This window comes from Osmia lignaria, chromosome 14, assembly GCF_051020975.1.
Source record: "Osmia lignaria lignaria isolate PbOS001 chromosome 14, iyOsmLign1, whole genome shotgun sequence".
NCBI lineage: Eukaryota > Metazoa > Arthropoda > Insecta > Hymenoptera > Megachilidae > Osmia > Osmia lignaria.
The window spans coordinates 2,746,791-2,769,222 of NC_135045.1; the positions used below are offsets into that span (position 1 = coordinate 2,746,791).

A 22,432-nucleotide genomic window follows, 5' to 3' on the forward strand; every position below is an offset into this window, starting at 1 on the left:
CTGAACCGTGAGGACATCGACAGTGAAGTACCAGAGAGAAACCTACAAAAAGTATCTCTATTCCGAACGAATGAACTTGTTACTCGTCGTGTTTTTATTTGAAATTGTTTCCCTAAATATATTATTAGATTTCATATTATTTTCCTCTGACCGTCGAGATTATTTCTCAGACCCTCGATCAAAACGTTAGAAAAGCATTTTATGGATTAAAACAGTTCATCCGGAAGGTGATCGATCGTAACTTTGGAACGGCGGTAAGCAAGGCACGTTCCTTATGTATGATACAGGAATTAAAATGAACGATAAAATATACAAGCTCGAAATTTCCGTGGAAACGTGTGCAGCATCGTCGAGGTGGGAAACGATGAGGATAAAAACTTTCCGGCGAGTTCACTCTTACCAAGTCAGAAATTATTCCGACGTTTACCGAACCGATGTGCCTCGACGTTTGCACAAAGATCACGTACAAAAACGAACGAAGAATTGGCCCGGGTAAACCATGTAGGAAATGGAAGGAAAGTTCGTCGAGTTTGAAATTTATTCGTCGTGCGAAATGAATGCTTGTTAAACTATCCTATTATTGAACGAATGAAAGATAAAATGTTTCTGCTTCCGCGTCTTGAATACAGTAAATCAGAATTCTCAAGTCAATTTAAATTTCTTATGATTTTTCTGAAATGATTAATTGCTTTAAGAGTAAATAAGGAAGTTATTAAGGATTTAATATTTTCGAAGAACTGAAAGAAAATTTCACGGGGTAGAGTTTTAGTTGGTTACTTTAGACCTTCTTGTGTGACTGTTTAATGATTTTTTCTGCTTAGCTGCTTTAGACCTTGCTTGGAGAAAATATAAATTAAAGAGGGACCTCAAAAATAGCACTTTCAGTAACCGCATCATAGTAATACTTAAATTTCTTGCTTTTTAATTAAATTTAAGGTAGCTAACAGCTTCGTTGAGCGAAAAAATTAACTTTTTAATACTCTTGATGGAAAAACAACGGATCTTTCCGTCACAAATATTCTCGTTTTCCTTTCCTCTTTTCGTAAAATAATCTCGAAAGTGGAGCAACGCGGGTAGTTCAACGATTAAACGTTTGCGTTTCGTGATTCGAGATGAGGACGAGAACGGAAGGCTGAAAAGCGCGTTCCCACGGACGCATCCGTGCTTTTGCAAAGGAATATTTTCATACTACAGCCCGTTAACCCTAGAGCGGTATTAAACCCGCCGATGCGAAGATGCGAAACAGGCAAGCTCGTGAACAAGGGAAAGCTTTGTCGGCGTTGACGACAAAAATTCAGCTTCTAACAAAGAAGAGAGAAACATTCACCGTCGGTAAAATCAGCTCGAAAATGTTGATCCCGGCGAAAGAAGAAAGTCGATTATTAGTAAGCTAGTTCGATGGCCACATACACGAACCTAATTACCAGTGAAAATCAACCAGGCTAAGTGGTGAGAAGAAAATAAATATATAGAGCGTAACATCGTTCCGTACGTCAAACATTACGTGTTATTGCTGGAAATATCTTCGCGTTGTAAAAATATCCAGAAACGTTACAAAATCAAATACTAATACCCGAGCAATTCGAACGATATCGATTTTCAGTTTGTATGTTTTTACCATTTATTTTCCAATGTTTGGGAAAAAAATAGAATACACACTGCATAGAAAACCATCAGAGTTACTGATGAAATTTAATTCTACACCCATTTCGATAACTATGAAACGTTAATTAAAATAAAACATATTGCAATCTAAAGTATCGCGAACATCGTTTTGAAAGCCCTTTCAACTGTTATGTATAAAATTATATCGTCGAACACCTATGCTAACGAGCGTCGTTTAACGCCTGCTAAAGAACAAAGTGAAAACCGTGGAAAACAAAGAGCACCGAAGATAAGGACGAAGCCATCGTTGCTTAAAATAGTTCCATTATCCTATCCGTAGCTTCGCTACCCCGTGGAAAAAGGGGAATAGAAAGGAAATCTCTATTCTTCTCAGGTAGCGAGGTGAGACAAGAGGAGCAAAGACAAGCGATGCCGAGGCGAGCAACCGCATTTACAAGGATAAAAGATAAATGCGTGGAAAAAGGGTCGCGAAAGTTTGAAAGTGCCGCTTTCCATGCGGAAATGTATTTACGTCCGGGGCCAGAACGAAGGAAATCGAAAAAAAGAGCGAAGCCATGAAGGAAGAGGAAACGGAAGGAGCGACGAAGAGAAAAGCTAAAGAAGAAGAAGAAGACGAAGAAGATGAGGAAGAGTAAGGAGAAAAAGTCAGATCGATGCAGCGGCTCGCGGAAAAGCGTTCGTCGTTCGCCTAGACGAGGGAAAATAGAGAAAAGTCGTGAAGGTATACCTAGATTCAACCTTCTGCCCTTCTTTCCAACCCTTTCTTTCACATTTTTCTCTCTCTCTCTTGGAAGGTAACCACAAGTGCCTAGCCTGGCGGCGTTACTTCATTATCCGACGAAAGAAAGGCCGACCGCAGCTTCGTGAAAGTGAATCGCGTGTCTCTAATTAAATTTTTCTCGCCGCCACGAGTCGCTCGTTTACATCGTGCAAACAGACATCTAACTTCCGACTGTTTCGATTGTTCCGAACAGTGTTACAGTGAACACTGGTTACGGATCCTTTTGTAAACACTGCCCTTCAGGGAAAAGAGGATTCACGATTTTCTCGGAATCGTTCGATCATAAGATCGGCGTGAAAATCCATGAGAACGAAATGCGAGGATATAATTAAATTCTGCGTTCCACTAGCAACCGTGTCGATGCTCTCTCGGCGCCAGACGGAGTAATAAACAAACGTAACTTTCGACTGTTCGAATCGTCAGTACGATGTATGCATAGCTCGCTACAATTGGCAATTGATAATGAGAATTCGTTAAACTTGAAGCTTCGAATTGATTAGGATAAGTATTGAATCGTGGAAGAAATCGAAGAAAGGGATTGAAAGGTATTCGTGCTAACAAGTTCGAAATGTGGTGCAAGGTTACACCATCGTCTGCCAACTATGTATGCACTTATTAATCGTTTCAACGACAGAAACTGTGTCTGTCTAGGCAGGATCCAGCGGTTCAAGGAACTCGTGGATCGTTTATTCGTCGTGTTACGGAACAACGGTGGGACAAATTTAAATTGGTCCGTTAATTTTCTGCTTTGATGCTTGTCCGTGACACAATAATCGTCGGATCGGTCGCGAATCACCGCGGGCCAAAAGGAAAGACAGTGACGAATGGAGGTTAAAAGAGGTGGACGAGAGAAAGAGGCCGCGCAACGAGTAGCACCTTGCCACTCGAGTTTATTTCTGAACACCCTGAGCACGACGTCACACCGATGACCAGAATAGCGGCCATCTACGTCATGTCTGGGTAACCCCGAGCAAATTTCGAAGACAAACAGACACGCGGATGAACGGGCGGGAAAAAGAGAAAGAAGAAAAGCGCTGGTGAACGAGGCTGATTGTGAAGAACGAACGAACCGATGGGAAAGATCTTAGAAAGAGAAGAATTCTCTTGAAGATCTAAAGACAATCGTCAGTCTTCGATCTCCATCCACGTTAATGTAACAGTTTTAACGATGCTAATTCGTTTTCCTGATTCTATTTGGAAAGCGAGAACGCGGCAGTTTGCCGTGCCAATTTCTATTGGTTAAATCCTCAGGAGCTTTCGATCATAGTAATTCATAGGTGGTGAGCTTCTTCGAACTTTTCACCGTGCCAAATCTCATAGTCACGTCTCGATCGTGATAATAATTCAAGTTTTTAACAATGGAATTGTATTATGTGATTAGAGTACAGAATGTTCAGAATATCGGTTATGCTAATCTACTTAACGAACTCTCTTCGTGAATCTATGCATCTCGTATGAATCTTCTACTGGTAGAGTACAATCAAATTGTTAATCTATTCATAGCTTCCTGTTTCAAATGTACAACAGATCTAATTTCTAGCGAAATTCTAAGACGGAAACGTCTTCACTTCTATTTTTACATCGGCTACAATTAAATGTCTTGCCAAACAGTAGCTACAGAAAGCAATTAATCTTCGTGCGAAACAGTCGAGTTTCCAAATGTTCGAATCGTTCTCACGGAACTCGGCGATTATCGAAACATAAATCTGACGATAATGGGTATAGCGAAAAGCATTCCGCCGATTCAGTTATCTACCAATTAATTATCTAATTCGGTATGCGGAATTGGTGGTCCAGTCTGTAACAAATTCCACGGCACCTGATACGACGTTGCAGCGAATCCTATAAATCATGAACGGGCGCCGAAATCGCGACAGAAAGCGCATAACTACTTTCATCAATACCTAAACCAATGAAACGCAATATCGCATATTCGAAATGCTCGTAAATCCCGGTTAGGGAAATGATTGATACTTTCCTGCCACGAGATATTATGCTTCGATGCATTTCGCCTACCTACCCTTTTCAATTATTATTTTATAGAACTGAAATTAATTTTTCGAAGACATAGCACGGAATAAAATTATGAAAATTTGTTTAACTGGAAAGAAATAATAATATACCAGATTTATTGAAAATACAATTACTAATTGGAAGGATTTTCGAGGGCATCAGCGTATCAATTGCTGTTAAGGATTCCATGCAATCGTTACTAATCTTCTTACAGAATTCCACGAAATACCAGAAGCTTGCATTACCTGCTGTCTCATCTAGCGTAGAATACACTGCACCGTTCGGGGTAAGCTTACGTTGCATCAGGTTCACGATAGCCCACAAGATAGAAATAACGGGTAGCCACATCTTCGCAATTACAAAGTCACCCAACAGTTTCTAATTAGCAAACGATCTTTCGCGAGAACTCTTCAAATTCGAATTTTGCACCTTACGATTACTCGATTACTCGAAATTTTACAATAAATGTCTATCGTCCACTATACAAATTGATATTCTTCTTCCGATTGTTACACGTGTTCTAGAATCTACTAGAATTTGTTAAAGGGTTGAAAGAAAGTAGCAAAGAACGAGCACAGAGATCATCGACCGTAGTAGATACCGAGTGGACTCAACGAGACACGTCTGAAAAAAATCTTGTCTCGAGATACACAAGACGTCATCAGACATGTAGACGATGTATATAGTCACTGGTCACATTTCCAACACAGTCGAAACATGTCGTCACACGTAACTCAAAACATACGTTACGTCAATCGAATATACTTTTCAACAGTCTTTAATTTACATTGTAAAAATTTTTAGAACGATATTTCCCCTTTATACTATCTATTTTCTATTTTGTTCTTAGCAGAAATTAAAATAATTATCTGGAAAATATTTAACAATGCTTTAATTTTTGTTAATTAAATTCTACCGATAATTGTCCTTTATAGATTCTATGTACGTATAATTGACTTCGTCAAATTATAATATGATAATAACTGGAGCGTTTTAAGAGGATAATTTTCGTATCAAGGGACGCAGCTGATCGAAACAATTAGCTAAAGATTATTCGTTAATTCCCACGATTATCCGTCTCGATTCGGGTATATATTTCCAATTTCAGAGCCGATAATGGCGCGCGTTGGCTGAATGCCAACCCGCTTCCTATTTATTTGTATTGTCACGCCTCTACACGTGGTGTCGGTTCGACGACACGTGACACGTGAAATTATTCGCGAATGAATCGTGATTTTCACGGTGATATTCGAACGAATCGCGTGCAGACGACGATAGGAGGATAATACAGCCGGGAAACGCGGTTGTCTCGTTGGGTTAAGCGGCGAAGAAACACGAGAACACAGGCGAACTTTCGTTAGATTCGTTCACACGGAAAAGCGATTAAAATGTTCGATAAACGCACCTGCGACGTGCGTGGGCACGATTCGAGAATCGACTGCTCGAACCTACCCTAAATTTAGCATTCTCGGCTGCGTCCCACATTAGAAGAATCGCGTCTCTTCGTGTCTTCCACTGTATTTGTACACTGTGTGTCATACGTAAAGATGCACCTATACAGGTGCACCCACCCCCTTCTGTGTGCCCCACGTCATTTATAGACACTCGTTGGTTCGAATGTTTTATACAGAACTTTGTCAATGTATTGTACAGGTAAAAATAAGACTAAAGTCTCTAAATTCGTTTCGAATCACCTGCTCCCTAATTTGGTGATGATTTTAATTTACAAATGACCTATGCCAGATGTTTGTACAATAAGAGAATTGTTAGAAGGATAGACGAATAAATTTTGAGTAAAGCTATGCATAAATATACGTACGGAAATTAATATTAGCCCGCGTGTAAAATTATGCAATAATACAGACGAAATTGCTCGCGCGCATGCATCTTTTAATATTATACGCATATTAGTTTACTTTCATAGCCAGACCGTGCCAAAATACGAGAGAGGATGGTATGCAATTAAGGCTGCGATATTATTAAATCGCTAGACCAAGATCAACGAAATATTAACCCCTGGTATTTGGTGAAATTTCTTTCAAAAACCACCCTCTGTATACTCGTTTCCCCTGCTAAGAGAAAAAAAGGAATCCTGCTTGTTGGGTCAGAAAAATATGAACTCCAGAAATAATGTAGAACGTTTCAATTACATTTACTTCCGGCTTGAACGTGCGTGTTATCCGGACAACACAATCCAACGACAGACTGGCTGATTTCGACACGAGAATTGATAGCACTCGACGTCACGAACACCCAACGTGGTCGCCAGACTCGATCTATCGATACTAATTGGCAACAACGACTGCTCATTAACGCCAAGCATACCATGCACCGATATAAGTCGATAATTACGACAAGCTAATAATACGTCCGGTATCTTGACCCTCCTTTCCTTCCACCCCTCTATGGGGATTAAAGTGTACAACACAAGGAAAGCATCCCTTCTTATAGCCAGTATTAATCAAGTACCACCCTTTAATTTTTGATAAAACTTGGATATGATAAAATTTTAAGTTCTTTCAAACATGTGAGCTAAAGACAGTGATCGAATGCAAAGTGTACTGTATTTTATTATGGCAATGGCTTTGAAACAAAATGAACGACGAGAAGGCGAATGCAGTTGCACAACCTAATAGTATTATTTATTATTGAAATTCATCGTTCGACTTGCGTGCACATGTTCCCGGACACAATTAGACTTACGAGCAGGCCACGTTACGTGCAATATCTACAACATGAATAATTCTATCAACTGACCGAAGCCCTAGGTTGGTATTAATCGACAATTCTCGTTGGCGAACGCGTTTGGCCATTAACGTGTACGCAATCATCGGACCAAATTTCCTACAGGTACGGTGTACCCGCTCTGCTGAATATTCCGGTATACTCGAAATCTATTACGACGAATCAGCCGAGTCAGCAGAGAAATTTTCTGAAATTTTTCTTCGATAATCTCGACGCTGAAACGTCGGATCCTTTCCAATTCGTTTAATGTGCTCGACGAGAGAATCGTGATATTATGTAATCTTCGTCATTTAGTTCCAATGTAATTTCTTACTATTGAAAGAAAAACAAATTATCTACTTTTTACACCTAATAAGAAATATTTATTAGAAATCTTCTATCGTCAATCTAGTTATACAAAGTCTGCGGTGGAAATGAATGGATCACGAGTGTGAATTATTTAACTGCTCTCCTAAATCGAAGATAAATCCGCTCAGAAATACCGCTGCGAAACAATGGAAATAAATTACACCCGACAAGGTTAATTAACGACGATCGATCGAATCTCCGTTTAATATCGCAATGGTCAATTAGCATAGTTGTAGTTCATCGTTGCTCTGATTCTTAAAAATCAAAATTCCAGCCTCCAAACTTTCTACTAGCAGTGCGCAAAAAAGAGAAACATACGACAATGGTAGAATTGAAGAGAAGGAAAAAAAATACATGAAACGAGGAACAATCTGCATACACAGTTCGAAGTAACATTAACGAGCCGGGTTAACCCAGTGCGCAGAGGGTTCGCGGCAGAAACCAATACCATGAAATATCTGGGAACTTTACAGCAACCGGAAGCCACCGCGAATTGTTTCACCGGAACTTCGCCGAACGACATACATGTGCAGCTGCGAATTGCTGTTCCTAAAGCTACCAGAATCCAATTTAATGTCGCCCTACGTTCAACCGCGTTCGCCTCCCGGCATATTTTAATTCTTCGCATTGTCTACCTTGCATGGACCGACTCGCTATCGACGACTTAATAAGTTAAACGCGTTCGTCAGTTGTTTCGTTCCTCGGCTATCTTCTGCTTCTACGAAATCGTATTCGAAATCCCTGTTGGCTGCGATCGATTCGAAATCCGTGTAGTTTATTTCAAACTAGTCGAGAGGTTTTGATAGGAAACTTTCTCAGAGATATTTGAATGACCGAAGATGTTTAAAGTGTTCAATGATATGTAGGTCACTGATAAATTTTCGCTGGAATTTCATTACGTAGTCAAACAGACACCTTTTTGACTTTAAAATAGCCGAGCGAGGAAAGATGAAACTGAATGTTAATTTTGCTGAATTATCATTTTCCATAAATTCTATCCTGGAATCCAAGATATACGCGAAACTAGTGGATTGAATAAAAGAAAATGAAAATGTAATAAATAAAAGATTCTTTGTTAGATATTTCTCGTTCCCAGCAAATCGACCAGTATCGTAGAAACAATAGCTTGACCAAACAGGATCGAACAAAGGATACGATGCAGGATCTAAAACGCCGGTAGCGGATATGGAATGGTATAGAAGAGATGTAAGTAAATGGATGGTTTCTACGAAACGGTGAGCACATCTCCGCGAGAAGAGTAAGTACATAAACTCTCGCTCCACTTCCCATTCATTGCTCTCATTATCAGCCACGCTGTCTCCCCTTTCGTCCTATATCACTTCTGTCTCGTATATATCACGGCTGTGTGCTCGAATACCAACTTCCTGCGAATTTACGTACCAAAACCAGACCCGTACACGAAAACGTACCACGGTACAACTACGGCATACGTATTTCGTAAATATTGAAATCAAAACAAAACTAAAAGTACTGAATGAAGAACACGTAATATGCAATAATAGAACGTTAATTGTAAATTTTAATAAGCATCTAAGCACAAGTGTGACTTCCTTCAATGTTCTTTCTAGCAACAATCTCATCAAAACTAAAGGTACCACGAGTTTGGTTCCCTTGGCAAGCGGTGTCCCATTAAAATCAACCCTTTTCGCGAATTCCCGGCAAAACGTTGCACCTTTAGATGGGCGGCTTTGCAGCGGAGAAAGGTAAAAAAGCGAGGGTGGGAATATAAAATGTACATACATCGGTATGCATAAAAGCTTTGCGAGTTAGCAGGGCAAGCGAATCACCGACCCATAAATCATCCTTGACCCTATCCCTCTTCCTCTGCTTTGCTCCTTGTCTTTGGTTACGAAACGCCTGCACCGCAGAAATTGAAAACTATAGGCTTCGTTGGCAGGCCTCTTGCACGCTCGCTCGCTCGCGTATCGTCTTACGGGCCTGACGGAGGCAGAAAAGTTTTTCGCGGTCGTCTCGGGACGCTGAAAAGCCCTGCATCTGAACCCGTGGCTCGTTGCTGCTCGCGAAACCGGCAACCAAACCCACCGATTTGTAAATAACTTCGAAACGAAGATAAAGAGGGGCGAATTTAATTGCGACCATTCAACGCGACTTCGCGACCGGAAGCTTTTCTAAGGTGAACCGTGTAATTAACTGAGCAAGGAGGTTACACGAACAGAGGAAACGAGGTCGAGGAACGGTATGAATATTACTCGTACGAGTGATTATTTCATATCTGACAAGGAAATGATCACCGGTGATTCACGTTATGAATTCAATTTAGTGGAATATTTGAAGAACGTGGAAACGAATCGGGTTTGCATTTATCAGTTCGATGCAAAGGGAAAGAAAGAAAAAAGTCAACAGACTGCCACGGTAAAGTGGGAAATATTAAATGAAGCGGTCGAAGCATCGCGATAGGTCATTGCGAACAATACCACGTTTCGGTCGGTTGCCAAAAATTTTTGGAGCACGCTACTTTGTCCCGCAAACGAGAGGAGCTTCAATGCGGAATCGTACCTGCATTTCCATTCTTTCCTACTTCGCAAAGTGTTCCAAACATTATTCTTTTTCGTTCGCTTCACGAGTGTTTGTTCGTTCCCAAAAATGAAATGATCAAATTTAGATAATAGTAAAAAGTATGATAAATTTGTTAATATAGATTCATCGTTCCGATGGAATTAACGATAATCATATAATTCCGAGTAGCTTTAGTAAGGTAAAAATGTTCATCTGTAAGACGTGAAGCGGTTTTAAAACTCTTTCTATCGATCGGACACGCATGCACCGGGGGATGCAGTGCTTGCTGGCACGTGCTACGAAAGAGTACTCATCTTCAGTATATCCCCACGAGAGGGCAACGAGCATTCAGGATTACGAAAAGTCCTCTTTCAACTATCAGATTCGTTTTCCATTCGTTTATGCAAGAACGGAGCCGTTTCGCTATTTATAACGAAAACGGTGTATTCATTGAACGTTGCATTCTCATTACCCTACAATGCCAGGGTTATATTTAGCATATATACAATGTAACTGGAATAATAGCATACCATTCGCGTTACTAAGGCGTATGGAAATTTTCTGAATGGTACAGGTGGCAATGTTATAGGTCGTAAGATTACTCGTTTAATTCACGTAACAAAACATGCTACTTTTGACTATAATGATCAATGTTTCATGATTAAATTTGAAAATTAATTGATCGTATTCTTAATAGAGTTCCTACGTGTCTTACAACCAACAACCATATCCACAGTATTCGGAGTTACCCTGCTGTTTTCGTTTCTTAATTATTTAACCGAATTAAAATTCGTAGCAGGAAACGTGTTAAGAGTTGCCGTCAAACGCACGTGTTCCATAGAATTCACGGAATTTAGAGAGCGTCTGGCCGAAAAGTTGAACTGTTATCTGTGCTGGTTCGTTAAAATAGGAATTAACGGCGGCTAATTTCCAAGCTAAAATAAACGCGTTACGGATGATCGTGAGCAAGGTGAGAAGGAAAAAGAGAGAAAATTTCGGGAGCAGAAGCGTCATACGAACGGCCGAGCCCATGGCCGTGAGTGGCTAGTCGCATAACCGCGGCAAAAGAGCCCCGCCAGAGCTGAAATTATTGCGTTTTCTTGGACCCAGTCCAAACACCAACAACTAAAAGCCCGTCTGATTATTGCAACACATTCTATACTGGCCTACATCGATATGACAATGATACGCGGAACCGTCAATCCTCTCCCTATACCCTCGACAACTTCCTCGTTCTTCGAATACGTTCTTAAGTGTCCACGCGAAGGTAATGAACAAATATACGTTTGGAAATAGACGAGACGAAATCGAGTAAACCGCGTGATTGATCAGCTTTAACAATGACCTTCTATCACGGTACCAATGGTCGGTTGCGTTTGTAAAACAACGCATCATGGGAGCAAGTTAAACTGCACACACGTGGTTGCAATTCCAACAAGTATCAGGATAATCCTGTCCAGGGTTACGTTGAAAGTAATCTTAAGTTAGCCGTAAACACGCGACCTCTCTCGATTAGCCGTATAATTCAAGGTCGTGCGTTGTGCGCAACTCGCGGTCGAACTAGAGAAACTAACAATAACAACGAGCTCACGAATCCCTTTTTGTGTTTCCACGTAACATTGACGAACAGAACGTGCACCCTATACAGATTACGCGTTTTCCACCCGATACGTGGAAAAAAAAATGATCGTTCGTGTAAAAATGAATAGGTTCGATGTCGAACGAGAAAGATTAAAGAGGCATGCAACTGACAGCCAGATGACAGCTGACCGAGTGACCCGTACGTAACCGCCCCTCCCACGCCTCGACGATTCGAGGATTTAACTCCCAGAATCGACGAGTTTCAGAGGGTTAGGCTTTTGTTTCGATATAGAATACGAGAGCTTACCACCTTGCTTACGAACTGGCATTCTGCTTGCTGTTCAATAAATCCTGGTACAGCTACGTCGAGACACAATGTTGTAACGAGCAAAGGGGTTGACACGACGGGAAAGAGAGAGATAGCGTGAACACACGACACACACTAGTTCACGGAGAAGGGAGAAGAAACGGAAAAGAGTAGCACAAAAGCACGTAGTGTCACTCCACGATACTACACGAACGCGCACTATTTGTCATGCGAATCGGCGACCTGTTTCACGGCTGGCGTAGACAGACTCGTACACGACTCGACACGTCACTCGCGAAACCTCCCGGTGGCCCGTCGAAACGTGGTAAAACGAAACGGATATAAACACAGACCGCCACCACTCGGCCACGGGCAATATGGCGTCGCGCTTACTCTAGCAGCCGGAAAACTGACTAGCCGCGAGGAACGCCACCTCCGATTGGTCGATCGCACCATGCGTGACGTCAGATCTCCTTGTAACGCGCTCCCCTGTGAAACCAACCCCTTACGAACACACACGAATACACACGAGATACACCTACTCGACTTTTACGATGTATCGACAAAATTTTGAATGATGCTTGACACGAACACTTCTATTAGAATCATGAAACGGAAAGAATATAACTTTTAGGTCGATTTAAGAGACGCGTTACTTTATTATTGATAAAAATCATATTTGAATATCGACGGCATGTTTCAAATTAACTTTAGCGCACTTTCCTAAGCTCCCGCTATGTGTCGCGATCGGTCAAGATTTTGAGCAGTGCCATCTAATGGCAAGAATTAAAATATAGCTCTTAAAGAGATACGGTGTTCAGGTCATCAGGTGTAGTGTTAAAAAATGTAGAATTATTATTTAAAATATTTATAACTGGAATAAAAGAGAAAACTATATAATACGTTTAATATTAACGATCGAAGAGATAAAAGTTTGTATAAGAAACATTGAAGTACTGTAACATTTTTGTATTGCGTTCTATTTCTTGTTTTAAATAAAAAATTTTACCTCTGGATAAAATTTGCATACATAAATTGTTCAAATGATTGTAAATTAAGTACATATAATATTATAGTTATAGCTTTTAATATTCTATTAGTATAACAAATCCCATACGTACGTGTAGTTTTAACTCTAAAATAAGATTTAGAAAATTTTACAATGGCACTCGTGCCTGGAAGGAAAGATACTTTTATAGATCAAAATGTAAAAGATGGTTTAAATTTATCGCAAATGGAAGCTATCGAAGTTCAAAAGAAATTAATTGATGAATGGGAACCTAAAAATGAAGTGTATGTAACCTCTTTTAGTGTTATATCGATATCGTACATATGTACAAATGAATGTAATAAACAAACAATTTTACACTGATAGTATTAACATAATTTTTTTTTTTAAGAATGGCATTACAATATGGAAGTTTCATTGTAGGAACAACAAGTTCTGTGTCTGCACAAATGATTAACAGTATATTTAGACGTAAATTAAAGTTACGTTCTACTGGGCAATTTATAACATCATTCGGTTTAATGATAGCATCAGGAGGAATGGCATTAATAGGGCACGAATTAGTATGTTAATTTGGAAATTCTATTCTTTTATAATAGAAACTAATATTATAACAACATTATATACAAAATAATTTTACAATTACTGTTTTTAGTTGATTACAAATGACATATTATTATACAAAAACCAGTGTCCAGTATGTTATGAAATGAAAGCAAGTTTACTCTTGAATGGCACTGGAATATTGTATCCTTTATTGTTAGCACCATCACTAAATCTTGCGGTAAGACTATTTTATTTGTTGATATGTACTTTTATTAACTAAAGCTTGAATTATTAGCATTTCTTTTTATTCTAACATAGATTGCAGGAAGTGTGGGATTAAGAACTCCACACATATATGAAGTAAAACAGGTTGTTGGATTTTGGTGGAATGTTGTTAAACCTGCAATTAACCACATCTCACTTGCATTTTGTATAAATTCAGTTATTGCTAGTTTAGTTGTTTATAAGCAACATGGACAAATGAACAACATAGCAAACATTTTAAAACGAATTGAAGAAAAACAAAGTGAAAACAGTTTAACATAAAGGTACATTTAAACATCTTAATGTAGTACATTTTATGTATATACATTTATATATGTAGTCTAATACACATTTGTACATGTATTGATATATAAGGAAAATAAATGCTCTTACATAAAAAATGTAATTTCTATGTAATGTATATTGTTATGTACATTATAAGTGCTTAATTATACATTACACATTGGAGATATAATTACTAAAAGATCTGTTCAAGTTTTTTACAAATAAAAATATAAAAAAAATATTTACATAAAAAATCATGTTATTAAATATAATCTCATTTAATATATAACACTTTTTATTAATAATTTTTGTTATTAACATAAATAACTGAATTAGTATTGTTTGTAGTTACTGTATTAATCTAGAAAAAAAAGAAAAAAAAATGAAAATAGCTAATAATATCGACTCATTAGTGATAATAAAACGTAGATTTTTGTCTAAATACATTATTACAAATAAAACAGCAGTTATATTTGTAAATAATTTTGAGCAGAATATGTAAATAGAAACATTAACATCACAGTTAAAGTCAATGTAATAAGTACAACATATATTTCTTTAATGTTAACGAAAAAAAAAAAGTTAAACAATAAAAATTTATTGAAAGAAAGGTAAATAAACAATACTAATTTGTAAATAAAGATATTTAGTACAATTATATTCATAAAGAACTCGAAATCGTTCGAAAATTTTTGAGAATGTTTAAACTGAAACAGAATATAATCTTAGTTGTGTTTAACATTTCAGTTGAAAGTAATAATTCTGAAAAAATAGCGCCACTGTGCCCTAGGGTTTAATATCTTTATTAACAAACATATTTCATTATAAAGGAGATAAAGATGAAACACAGAAAATATAATAGGCACCACTACAAATGGTAAGAAATTGTGTTGTACTATTGCTAATGTTATTTTTCTTTTTGCATAGCATAATCTAAGGTTTTGTAGAGGAAGACACTTTTTATAATGATAATATATTAACAAAAAGAAAAATTCTACAAAATTCCCTGAAAATATAGGACAGTTTTGTATACATAATATGGCCTGAAAACTAACATATGTAATATATGCTTGTATAAATGAAAAGTGATTAGGTTTTATCATAATGAATGATCGCTGACTGGCCATTATATTATGATATTGATTATTAACATATTGCAAACAATAATTAAATGTGTATGTATTTTGACAACAAATGTTGCCAGATATTTGGCAAAGGGGGGGCCCTTGAATAGGACCCCTAGGCAGTTGCTAGCATCTTCGACTATACCAACGTGTCATATAGTCCTGATAACTTACAGTCACTTTCTCACTCTGGTACCTAGTTAGCTTCAGACTACGCCTAATATCTGGTGTGACTAATCCCTTGTAGCCACCTTTATGTAGTAGGGAGTCTATTGTTTGAATCTGGTTCCATCCTAAACATAACAAATTCTATCTTCAAAAAGTATTTGCAACTGTCATTAAGATTATAAGTATTTTAACATTAAAGAACAATGTTCATAATATATTGATTCTTAAATCCAAGCAATAGTATACACTTCTGAAACTGAAATACAAACCTTGTTCTATTGCTACATCTGGTAAATATGTAGCAGTTCGTTTATTCCCCTTTTCATTATGAAATTCTATGCGAATTCCATGGACTCCTACCACCCAATCTAAGTAATCTGTTCCATCTTCAAAGTGTCGAAGTATAGAAACACTAACATGTAAACGTGGAAGTTCTTCCAGTGTTATTGGATTAAATCTTGAATCCTTGAAAGCACTGTGAGAAACAATACATTTAAAACTACCCAAAAGATGCTATAATTTTCAATACTTATGTATTGAATACCTAGTGGTAGCATATTCTCGTAATCCTGCATGTAAATGCATTGCATTAAATGTACCAATGCAGCCTCGTAATCTCATATCTTTGCCAATAGTCCATGTTACAAATAATGGGCTTCAAAGTTGAATATAAATATTACATTAGCATATAATTAATACAACAGTAATTTCATTATATATCACAAAAAATCATTGAAAAATTTCAACTTTTCAATTACTTTAAGATAACAAATTACTAAAAATCAAAAAATATCAAAATAAATGAATGCATACATTATACTACTCTTTTTTGCAATTACAGATATAACAAAGTATAATTAAATAAAGCTATATATATATATATATGTGTATGTGTTTTTGGCTAGGAAACTATTGTTTTTATTTAGTATCCTGACACACAGCTAAACATACATATATATAAAAATATTTGAAATAGTATAATTGATCTAAAAAGTCCAAGGTTTGTATGGGATATTGCAAAGAAAAATTATTATAATTATTTTAAACAATAAATATGAAATGTAAACATATACTTCTGATAAAATACGCTGCAAAAATATGTAAGAACCACAAAATATATTGAAATTTCTGTTTCAAACACTGCGTTGCAATAATTTATGGAAGCCAAGAATTGAATCATTCAAAGGTTACAAGAATAGAGTATAGAACATAATGGAATATAGAGTGATACCAATGAAATATACTCACAATGCTTCGTTGCTGAAGTTGGGTGGTTTTGGTGGATCAAGTTGGTGCAATTGGCAGTAAAGGACATCGAAACAATAAAAGCCCATCTCAGGTTGAACTATTATAGAGTTCCGCATATGAATACCATTTTGTAAACTTACGATATTATTACGCGGAACACTTGATGAATCATTCAATTTTTGCTTTTTCGTTCCACAACACCCAGCTGCCATATCTTCTTACTTAACTCTTTCAACTACCATGGACACGATCGTTTTCCGAATCATACATCTCGCTCATCCGTTGCTACTGGATGCTAAGTTATGCACGCGTTCCGCTAGGGGTCTCACCGTTAGCGGAAAATTGGCGAGCATATTTGTAGTGCGGGACGTTATGTTTAAGAAAATAATCATTTTTCTTTCGAAAAGTAAGCGTTTTTTGCATTTTATTGGTGTGAATAGAATATTGTACAACCACTATGCTGTATGTAATTCAAATAATAACATCACAGTTCGCTTAAAGATAAAATTGTAACATTTGCGCTTTTTTAGATTTCGCTATGCTTACTCCTGAAGTTATCACGGAAGCCGAAGAACCCTAGATGGTGCTGGCGATGCTATTTTTGAAACGTAAAATGGTATAAAATCTGATGTTTCATTCTTATTCAGTATTATATTCTATTCAATTACATATGTATGCACAGTATCGAGCAAGGTAGGCTTCCACGAGTTCCTCCGTTTCCGGGTTCTTGACCTTCGTCATAAGCCTTCCCTTCCCCAAGTTTCGGTGTTCCTGGCCTTTGCCATAGACCACCCCTTCCTCGGATTCCGAGTTACGTAAGTATAAACGTATACGCGGGGAAAGCTTTAAAGCTTTTACGCTTTTACATTTCATAACAACTCATTTATTACTTTTGGTAGTTTTAATATCAAACTTATTTACATTCCATACACATTGTCACAAATTAAGCACGCGTTTTATTACTTCAATAACAAATACTCTAGAGTTTACTACATAACTGGCAGTTTATTGGACGTTATAAGATATTCGGTACATAATTAAGTGTCAGAAACAAAACAGATGAAACATTCTACTAGCAACAAATATTAATTATAAATTAATCAAATTTTTAATGTTTTTGTATTTTTTAATAAAGTCTCTTTGTAGCAACAAAAGCAGTAATTCATGAATTGGCAGTGCACAAAGTAATTAAATAAAAATGAAATGATAAAATTGCAAAAATTTAAACTGCCTTAATATATTATATTATGCCTTGTTTCAATGAAAATAGAGCAATTAGATAAGCATTTTATACAAAGCATTAGCAATTCTATTCGTATTTTCTGAGTCACAGAATTAAAATCACAATGAGATCGTCACATTTTTACTTACAGCTATATTAAAAACTATTATGAATGCATTTTAATAGTCATAATGCAGTCCATTGTTTATTTACATTAGAGGTCCCATTCTATAAAATCTTCATCTCATTGATACATAGGTATTAAAGAGTATTATCTACATTTTAAAAATTGAAACCTGATTATATCATAAAACATTAGAAGGAAATATCACAAAACCAAGTATTGAAATTTGAACCGATGTTAATTTAACTTGTTTACTTACATAGTTAATTTATACATCGATATCTTTAACTGACAGAAAGAATCCTTTGCTGTAATAAAACTCTGGACTATAATATAACCATAGTTATTAAATTTCAATGTAGCAATGGTATTAAAAAAATGAAATGTAATATAAAAATAATCATTCACCTATCAAATTTTAAACTATATTACAAATTTCCTATTTTGATAGATTTCAATGTTTCAATATCACACAAATAATCATTTAAAGGTAATATAACAAAAATCATTTATTTATACCATTAGTACAAAGAAATTTTAATTAGTGAATTTAATGCATGTTTGTGTGTGTATGTCTTACAAATGAATGATCATATAAAAATCAGTAATCTTAAAGTTTTAAGTAACTTCCATTAAAATATATGTTCTATTAATTATTTAATTCGTATTAATGACAATTCAAATGAAAATTTTTTTATCATTTATGGCAAATATGTGTAATAACACAAAAATTATGCTGCAAACAACTGTATGCTTTGTAAGAATTAACAGATCAGTGGAAATGCTGGCAATAGAAACTCTATATTCTTTTATCCTTCATTTATGTACATACACAGATCTAAAAATGACATTCTATGTTTGTTTTTCACGATATATGAATGATAGAAACGTATTTTCACATGAATTTGTACATTAAATCTTTTGAAGCAGGCAGTGAATTGCAGGCAGCATCACTGTGCTATGTAGTTGTTTATGTCATTCGTATACTGCAGACATAAATATACATGTACATATGACAAGTATGATGGCAGGGTTAATTTAATTTCATTTACATCCTATTTATGGACTGAATTATGTTGTTTCACTTATGAACGTATTAAAGCATGAGAGAATGAATAATTGTATTATTATAGTACAGGATTTCGAATTTGAATAGATTAATAATTATAAATATTAAGTTCAAAGTTAATGTACTTTTCATACATGCTTTATAATTATTTATATAATTATTAACGATCAACAAGGAAACAAAACAGTGCCATCATACATCAAATTCTATTGTTCTCAAGAAGAACTTTGCGGTATCATAAAGGGAAAACTATGTATGCAAAAACATACAAAGTATAGTAGGCACCATTTCAAACAGTGAAAAATTGTAAACAATAGCCGTCTCCAATGTCATTTTCGTTTACGAATTGAATGATCGGCCGATTCTTGCGACGGAAAACGATGAACCCGAGGGGGAGGATAAAGGTGTGGATGAGGAGGAGGATAAGGTGAACCCGTCTGATCCCACCAAAATGATGAATAATCCCATATAGGTACCATAACAGGGGAAATAGGAGGTACTGGAAGAGGATGTATAAATGCAGGATGGTTACGTTGTGTCATTACTACTCCGTGTTCTTGACTGGCCATATAAGAACTGTATTGAGAACTATTATATAGTAAATGAGAAGTATGAGAGGTGTTAGGACTATAGTGAACTGCAATAGAATTCTGTGATAATTGGGGTCCTTGGCTAGGGCCCCAAGCCAGCTGCTAGCACCTCCGGCTATGCCAATGTGTCATATAGTCCTGATAGCTTACAGTAATTTTCTCACTCTGGTATCGTGTTAATTTTACACTACGTCTAATGTCTGGGGTAACATGTCCTTTGTAACCCCCTTTATGCAGCAATGAATCTATTGTTTGTATCTGGTCCCATCCTAGACACAACAGATTATAATTTATAAATTATTGTGTACATTATTACTTAGCATAATAAGATAATATACAAACCTTGTTCTGTTGCTACATCAGGTAAATAGGTAGCAGTTCTTTTATTGCCCTTTTCATTATGAAACTCTATACGAATTCCATGAACACCTACTTCCCAATCTAAATAATCAACACCATCCTCAAAGTGTCTCAAAATGGAGACACTTACATGCAAGCGTGGAAGTTCTTCTCGTGTTATAGGATTAAAACGTGAATCTTTGAATGCACTTTGAAAAGTATCTTATGTCTTTAAATATATAAAGCACTTACACTATTTAACAAAAAGTATAAACAATTTTACCTTGTTGTAGCATATTCCCTAAGACCAGCGTGTAATTGCATTGCATTAAATGTACCAATGCAACCTCTCAACCTCATGTCCTTCCCAATGGTCCACGTTACAAATAATGGACTGCAAAATGGAATTAAACAATTAATAGGTAAGCTTGTGTTTCTTTCAACAATTTGGTATTCAGTGAATGATTTTTTTATAAGGATCATTATAATATTCTTTATATATCACATAATATATATGAAATTATTAATATTTTTATTATATCTTTGATAGATACGTACATATAATAAACAATAAATAATTCAAATTTGTCTTTGTTTCATTACAAAATTTGACTGGACGGTTCAACATTGAAACAAAGAAACTTAAAGAGGGTAAAGGCAGGCGAGAATAACATTGGACAGAAAAGAGGGAGAGAAAGAGCAGCTGATGGCGCAGCCATGTAAGAGAAGGATGACGCTATATGCAAGAAAAAGATAGTAATCTGAAAAAAAGGTGCAAAAAGATATTAAAAATGTAACACAATATCGTTAACTATTATTACTTACAATGCTTCGTTACTGAAGTTAGGTGATTTTGGAGGGTCAAGTTGATGTAACTGACAATAGAGGACATCGAAGCAAAAGAATCCCATTTCGGGCTTCACAATCACACCGTTTCTTAAATGCGTGCCATTTTGCAGTACCGATCCGTTGCAAGGAACACTCGACGAATTGTTCAGCTTTTGCTTTTTCGTTCCACAACAACCTGCAGCCATGTTTCGTTAGTTGATTCCTTCGACGGACGCGGCTACTGCAAATACAATCGGTCCTCGACCCACACGTCTCCCATTCTTCTTTGTCGTCGCGGTCCTGATTGCGCGCGCGTTCCGTTAGATGTCCTCGTGCTCGTGAAAACAGCTGTTTCATTTTCCGCCATTTTATTGGGAGCGCCGTGTCGAACAGTCGAACTTGAAAATTGGCGGTAGTGCTTACGGTTCCTCTTATTTTTAACAAATTTTGGAGAATTTACTATTTAAAAGTGAAACGAATCACCTAAAAAAAGCATACCATTACGACGTAGAAGTGTTTGAGAAGTTTGACAACATCATACGACAAAAGCATCATGTACAACTTCAAAGGTATAGCATTTTACGAAAATGGATCGTACAATTTGAAGATTTATGTAACATTCAGAATGTTTAATCTCCTAGAATGATTACTTATGTCTTTATTTTGTACATAACAGCATTTGATGTACGGCTATTCCATAAGTTTAATAACGAATGCTGTTACGTGTTTAACAGGTACTTAAGCCTCTGTATTGCTTCGTGTATTGAAATCGTATACGATAATACATATAACGAACAGTTCGGACAGAGTGATTCAAGTGAACGTAAGAAACAACAGCAAATATACAATATTACTCGAGGAAACTATGCCGAGGGCACCGACTTTTCTAACCCCTTACCTGGCACCTGCTCACGATGCACCGGAGAAGCCCGAGGCGTGACAGCAGATTCAACCTGGCAACGTGCACTTGCTTGTAGCTGTCCGGTACATTGCCAAGTGGCTGTATTTTTTCTGACAGCTGACATCGTGTACTCGTGCTTTATGGTATAACGGTTATAACATTTGTGCTAAACGCGTTAGTGAAATTACAAAGTATCTTGTTTTCACCTTTGGATATACATTTTTGTAGTAAACAAAGCGATCAGGCTACGACTTGGAAACCGGCTGCTGATTACATCCACGGCGTCAAGTGAAGCGATGCGTGCAAACAATAACATTCCCGTCAACTTGTTATTAAATCGTTGCTCCGAAGCATAAGGTGACACGAAACAAGGGATTTGTTGTGGATTTCTAACCAGTCGAGTTTCGATCGAGGGAAGTGTCGAAGACAAATGAGCATGGAGCAGGAATTTTAAGTGATTTTTATGAAGATACACTCTCGGCTGACAAACGGAACGTGGTACGACGAAAGGATGAAGAAGGACCATTCAACGCTGCCGATAGAATTAATATAGGTGAGTGTTTTGTATTTACTTCGTACTCACGTGTGCATGCGACGCGTTACGTGATTCGAATCTCGATCACCACGGTTATTTCCAATCTCGTCTATTTCACGGATACACGCATGCAGAGTTTGCATTTATTGCATGCAATTTACACGGCGAGTTATATAAAATGTGTCATAATACGTCGAACGACTAAGTGTGAGTCACATTTACGCAATCTTACGTGGCGCTC

General features: G+C 36.8%; 5 protein-coding genes across 26 annotated transcripts in view; 2 read left to right on the plus strand and 3 right to left on the minus strand.

Annotated features, from left to right (window-relative positions):
• Positions 1-12,292, minus strand: part of LOC117607241 (discs large 1) — a 371,089-nt gene extending 358,797 nt beyond the window's left edge. For 4 of the 17 annotated variants that reach the window (XM_076692130.1, XM_076692134.1, XM_076692132.1 and 1 more), the window contains exon 1: positions 11,940-12,291. In XM_076692130.1, coding sequence (XP_076548245.1) covers positions 11,940-11,961 — 22 coding nt within the window. In that variant the 5' untranslated portion in view covers positions 11,962-12,291. Of the gene's footprint in view, positions 1-4,665; positions 4,821-11,939 lie in introns of those variants that run through there. The other 13 variants (XM_076692125.1, XM_076692133.1, XM_076692131.1 and 10 more) reach the window with 8 other exon arrangements.
• Positions 12,293-12,718: 426 nt separating this feature from the next.
• On the plus strand, positions 12,719-14,143 carry LOC117607249 (transmembrane protein 126). The gene is made up of 4 exons (XM_034330720.2): positions 12,719-13,232; positions 13,340-13,511; positions 13,604-13,732; positions 13,813-14,143. The coding sequence occupies exons 1-4, from the start codon at positions 13,102-13,104 to the stop codon at positions 14,038-14,040; spliced, it is 660 nt and encodes a 219-aa protein (XP_034186611.1). The 5' UTR covers positions 12,719-13,101; the 3' UTR covers positions 14,041-14,143.
• A 542-nt stretch (positions 14,144-14,685) lies between these two features.
• LOC143306067 (AMMECR1-like protein) lies at positions 14,686-16,892 on the minus strand. Of its 3 annotated transcripts, none has more exons than XM_076692156.1 (4): positions 16,409-16,561; positions 15,880-15,990; positions 15,605-15,810; positions 14,686-15,460 (listed from the first exon to the last, which is right to left on the minus strand). In XM_076692156.1, exons 1-4 carry the CDS (start codon positions 16,513-16,515, stop codon positions 15,294-15,296), a joined length of 591 nt encoding a protein of 196 aa, XP_076548271.1. In that variant the 5' UTR covers positions 16,516-16,561; the 3' UTR covers positions 14,686-15,293. The 3 variants fall into 3 exon arrangements, with proteins under 3 accessions (XP_076548271.1, XP_076548272.1, XP_076548270.1); XM_076692155.1 differs by lacking the exon at positions 16,409-16,561 and adding an exon at positions 16,584-16,892 and having other exon boundaries at positions 14,690-15,460; XM_076692157.1 differs by lacking the exons at positions 15,880-15,990; positions 16,409-16,561 and adding an exon at positions 16,584-16,892 and having other exon boundaries at positions 14,689-15,460.
• A 1,576-nt stretch (positions 16,893-18,468) lies between these two features.
• LOC117607251 (AMMECR1-like protein) lies at positions 18,469-21,090 on the minus strand. Its single transcript, XM_076692158.1, has 4 exons — positions 20,753-21,090; positions 20,211-20,321; positions 19,931-20,136; positions 18,469-19,857 (listed from the first exon to the last, which is right to left on the minus strand). The coding sequence occupies exons 1-4, from the start codon at positions 20,959-20,961 to the stop codon at positions 19,691-19,693; spliced, it is 693 nt and encodes a 230-aa protein (XP_076548273.1). The 5' UTR covers positions 20,962-21,090; the 3' UTR covers positions 18,469-19,690.
• A 99-nt stretch (positions 21,091-21,189) lies between these two features.
• The window catches only part of RhoGEF3 (Rho guanine nucleotide exchange factor 3), a 109,872-nt gene continuing 108,629 nt past the window's right edge, over positions 21,190-22,432 (plus strand). For 3 of the 4 annotated variants that reach the window (XM_076692115.1, XM_076692118.1, XM_034330694.2), the window contains exons 1-3: positions 21,190-21,324; positions 21,490-21,799; positions 21,885-22,209. The gene's annotated coding sequence lies outside the window, so the exon portion shown is untranslated. Of the gene's footprint in view, positions 21,325-21,489; positions 22,210-22,432 lie in introns of all 4 variants that reach the window. The other variant, XM_076692116.1, reaches the window with a different exon arrangement.

Coding starts and splice junctions, on each gene's coding strand:
- LOC117607249 (XM_034330720.2), top strand. CDS start 13,102: ATGGCACTCGTGCCTGGAAGGAAAGATACTTTTATAGATCAAAATGTA. Junction 13,233..13,339: donor TGGGAACCTAAAAATGAAGT/GTATGTAACCTC, acceptor TTTTTTTTTAAG/AATGGCATTACAATATGGAA. Junction 13,733..13,812: donor CACCATCACTAAATCTTGCG/GTAAGACTATTT, acceptor ATTCTAACATAG/ATTGCAGGAAGTGTGGGATT.
- LOC143306067 (XM_076692155.1), bottom strand. CDS start 16,795: ATGGCAGCTGGGTGTTGTGGAACGAAAAAGCAAAAATTGAATGATTCA. Junction 15,811..15,879: donor CGAGAATATGCTACCACTAG/GTATTCAATACA, acceptor TGTTTCTCACAG/TGCTTTCAAGGATTCAAGAT. Junction 15,461..15,604: donor AGATGTAGCAATAGAACAAG/GTTTGTATTTCA, acceptor TGTTATGTTTAG/GATGGAACCAGATTCAAACA.
- LOC117607251 (XM_076692158.1), bottom strand. CDS start 20,961: ATGGCTGCAGGTTGTTGTGGAACGAAAAAGCAAAAGCTGAACAATTCG. Junction 20,322..20,752: donor AACTTCAGTAACGAAGCATT/GTAAGTAATAAT, acceptor TCCATTTTGCAG/TCCATTATTTGTAACGTGGA. Junction 20,137..20,210: donor AGGGAATATGCTACAACAAG/GTAAAATTGTTT, acceptor TACTTTTCAAAG/TGCATTCAAAGATTCACGTT.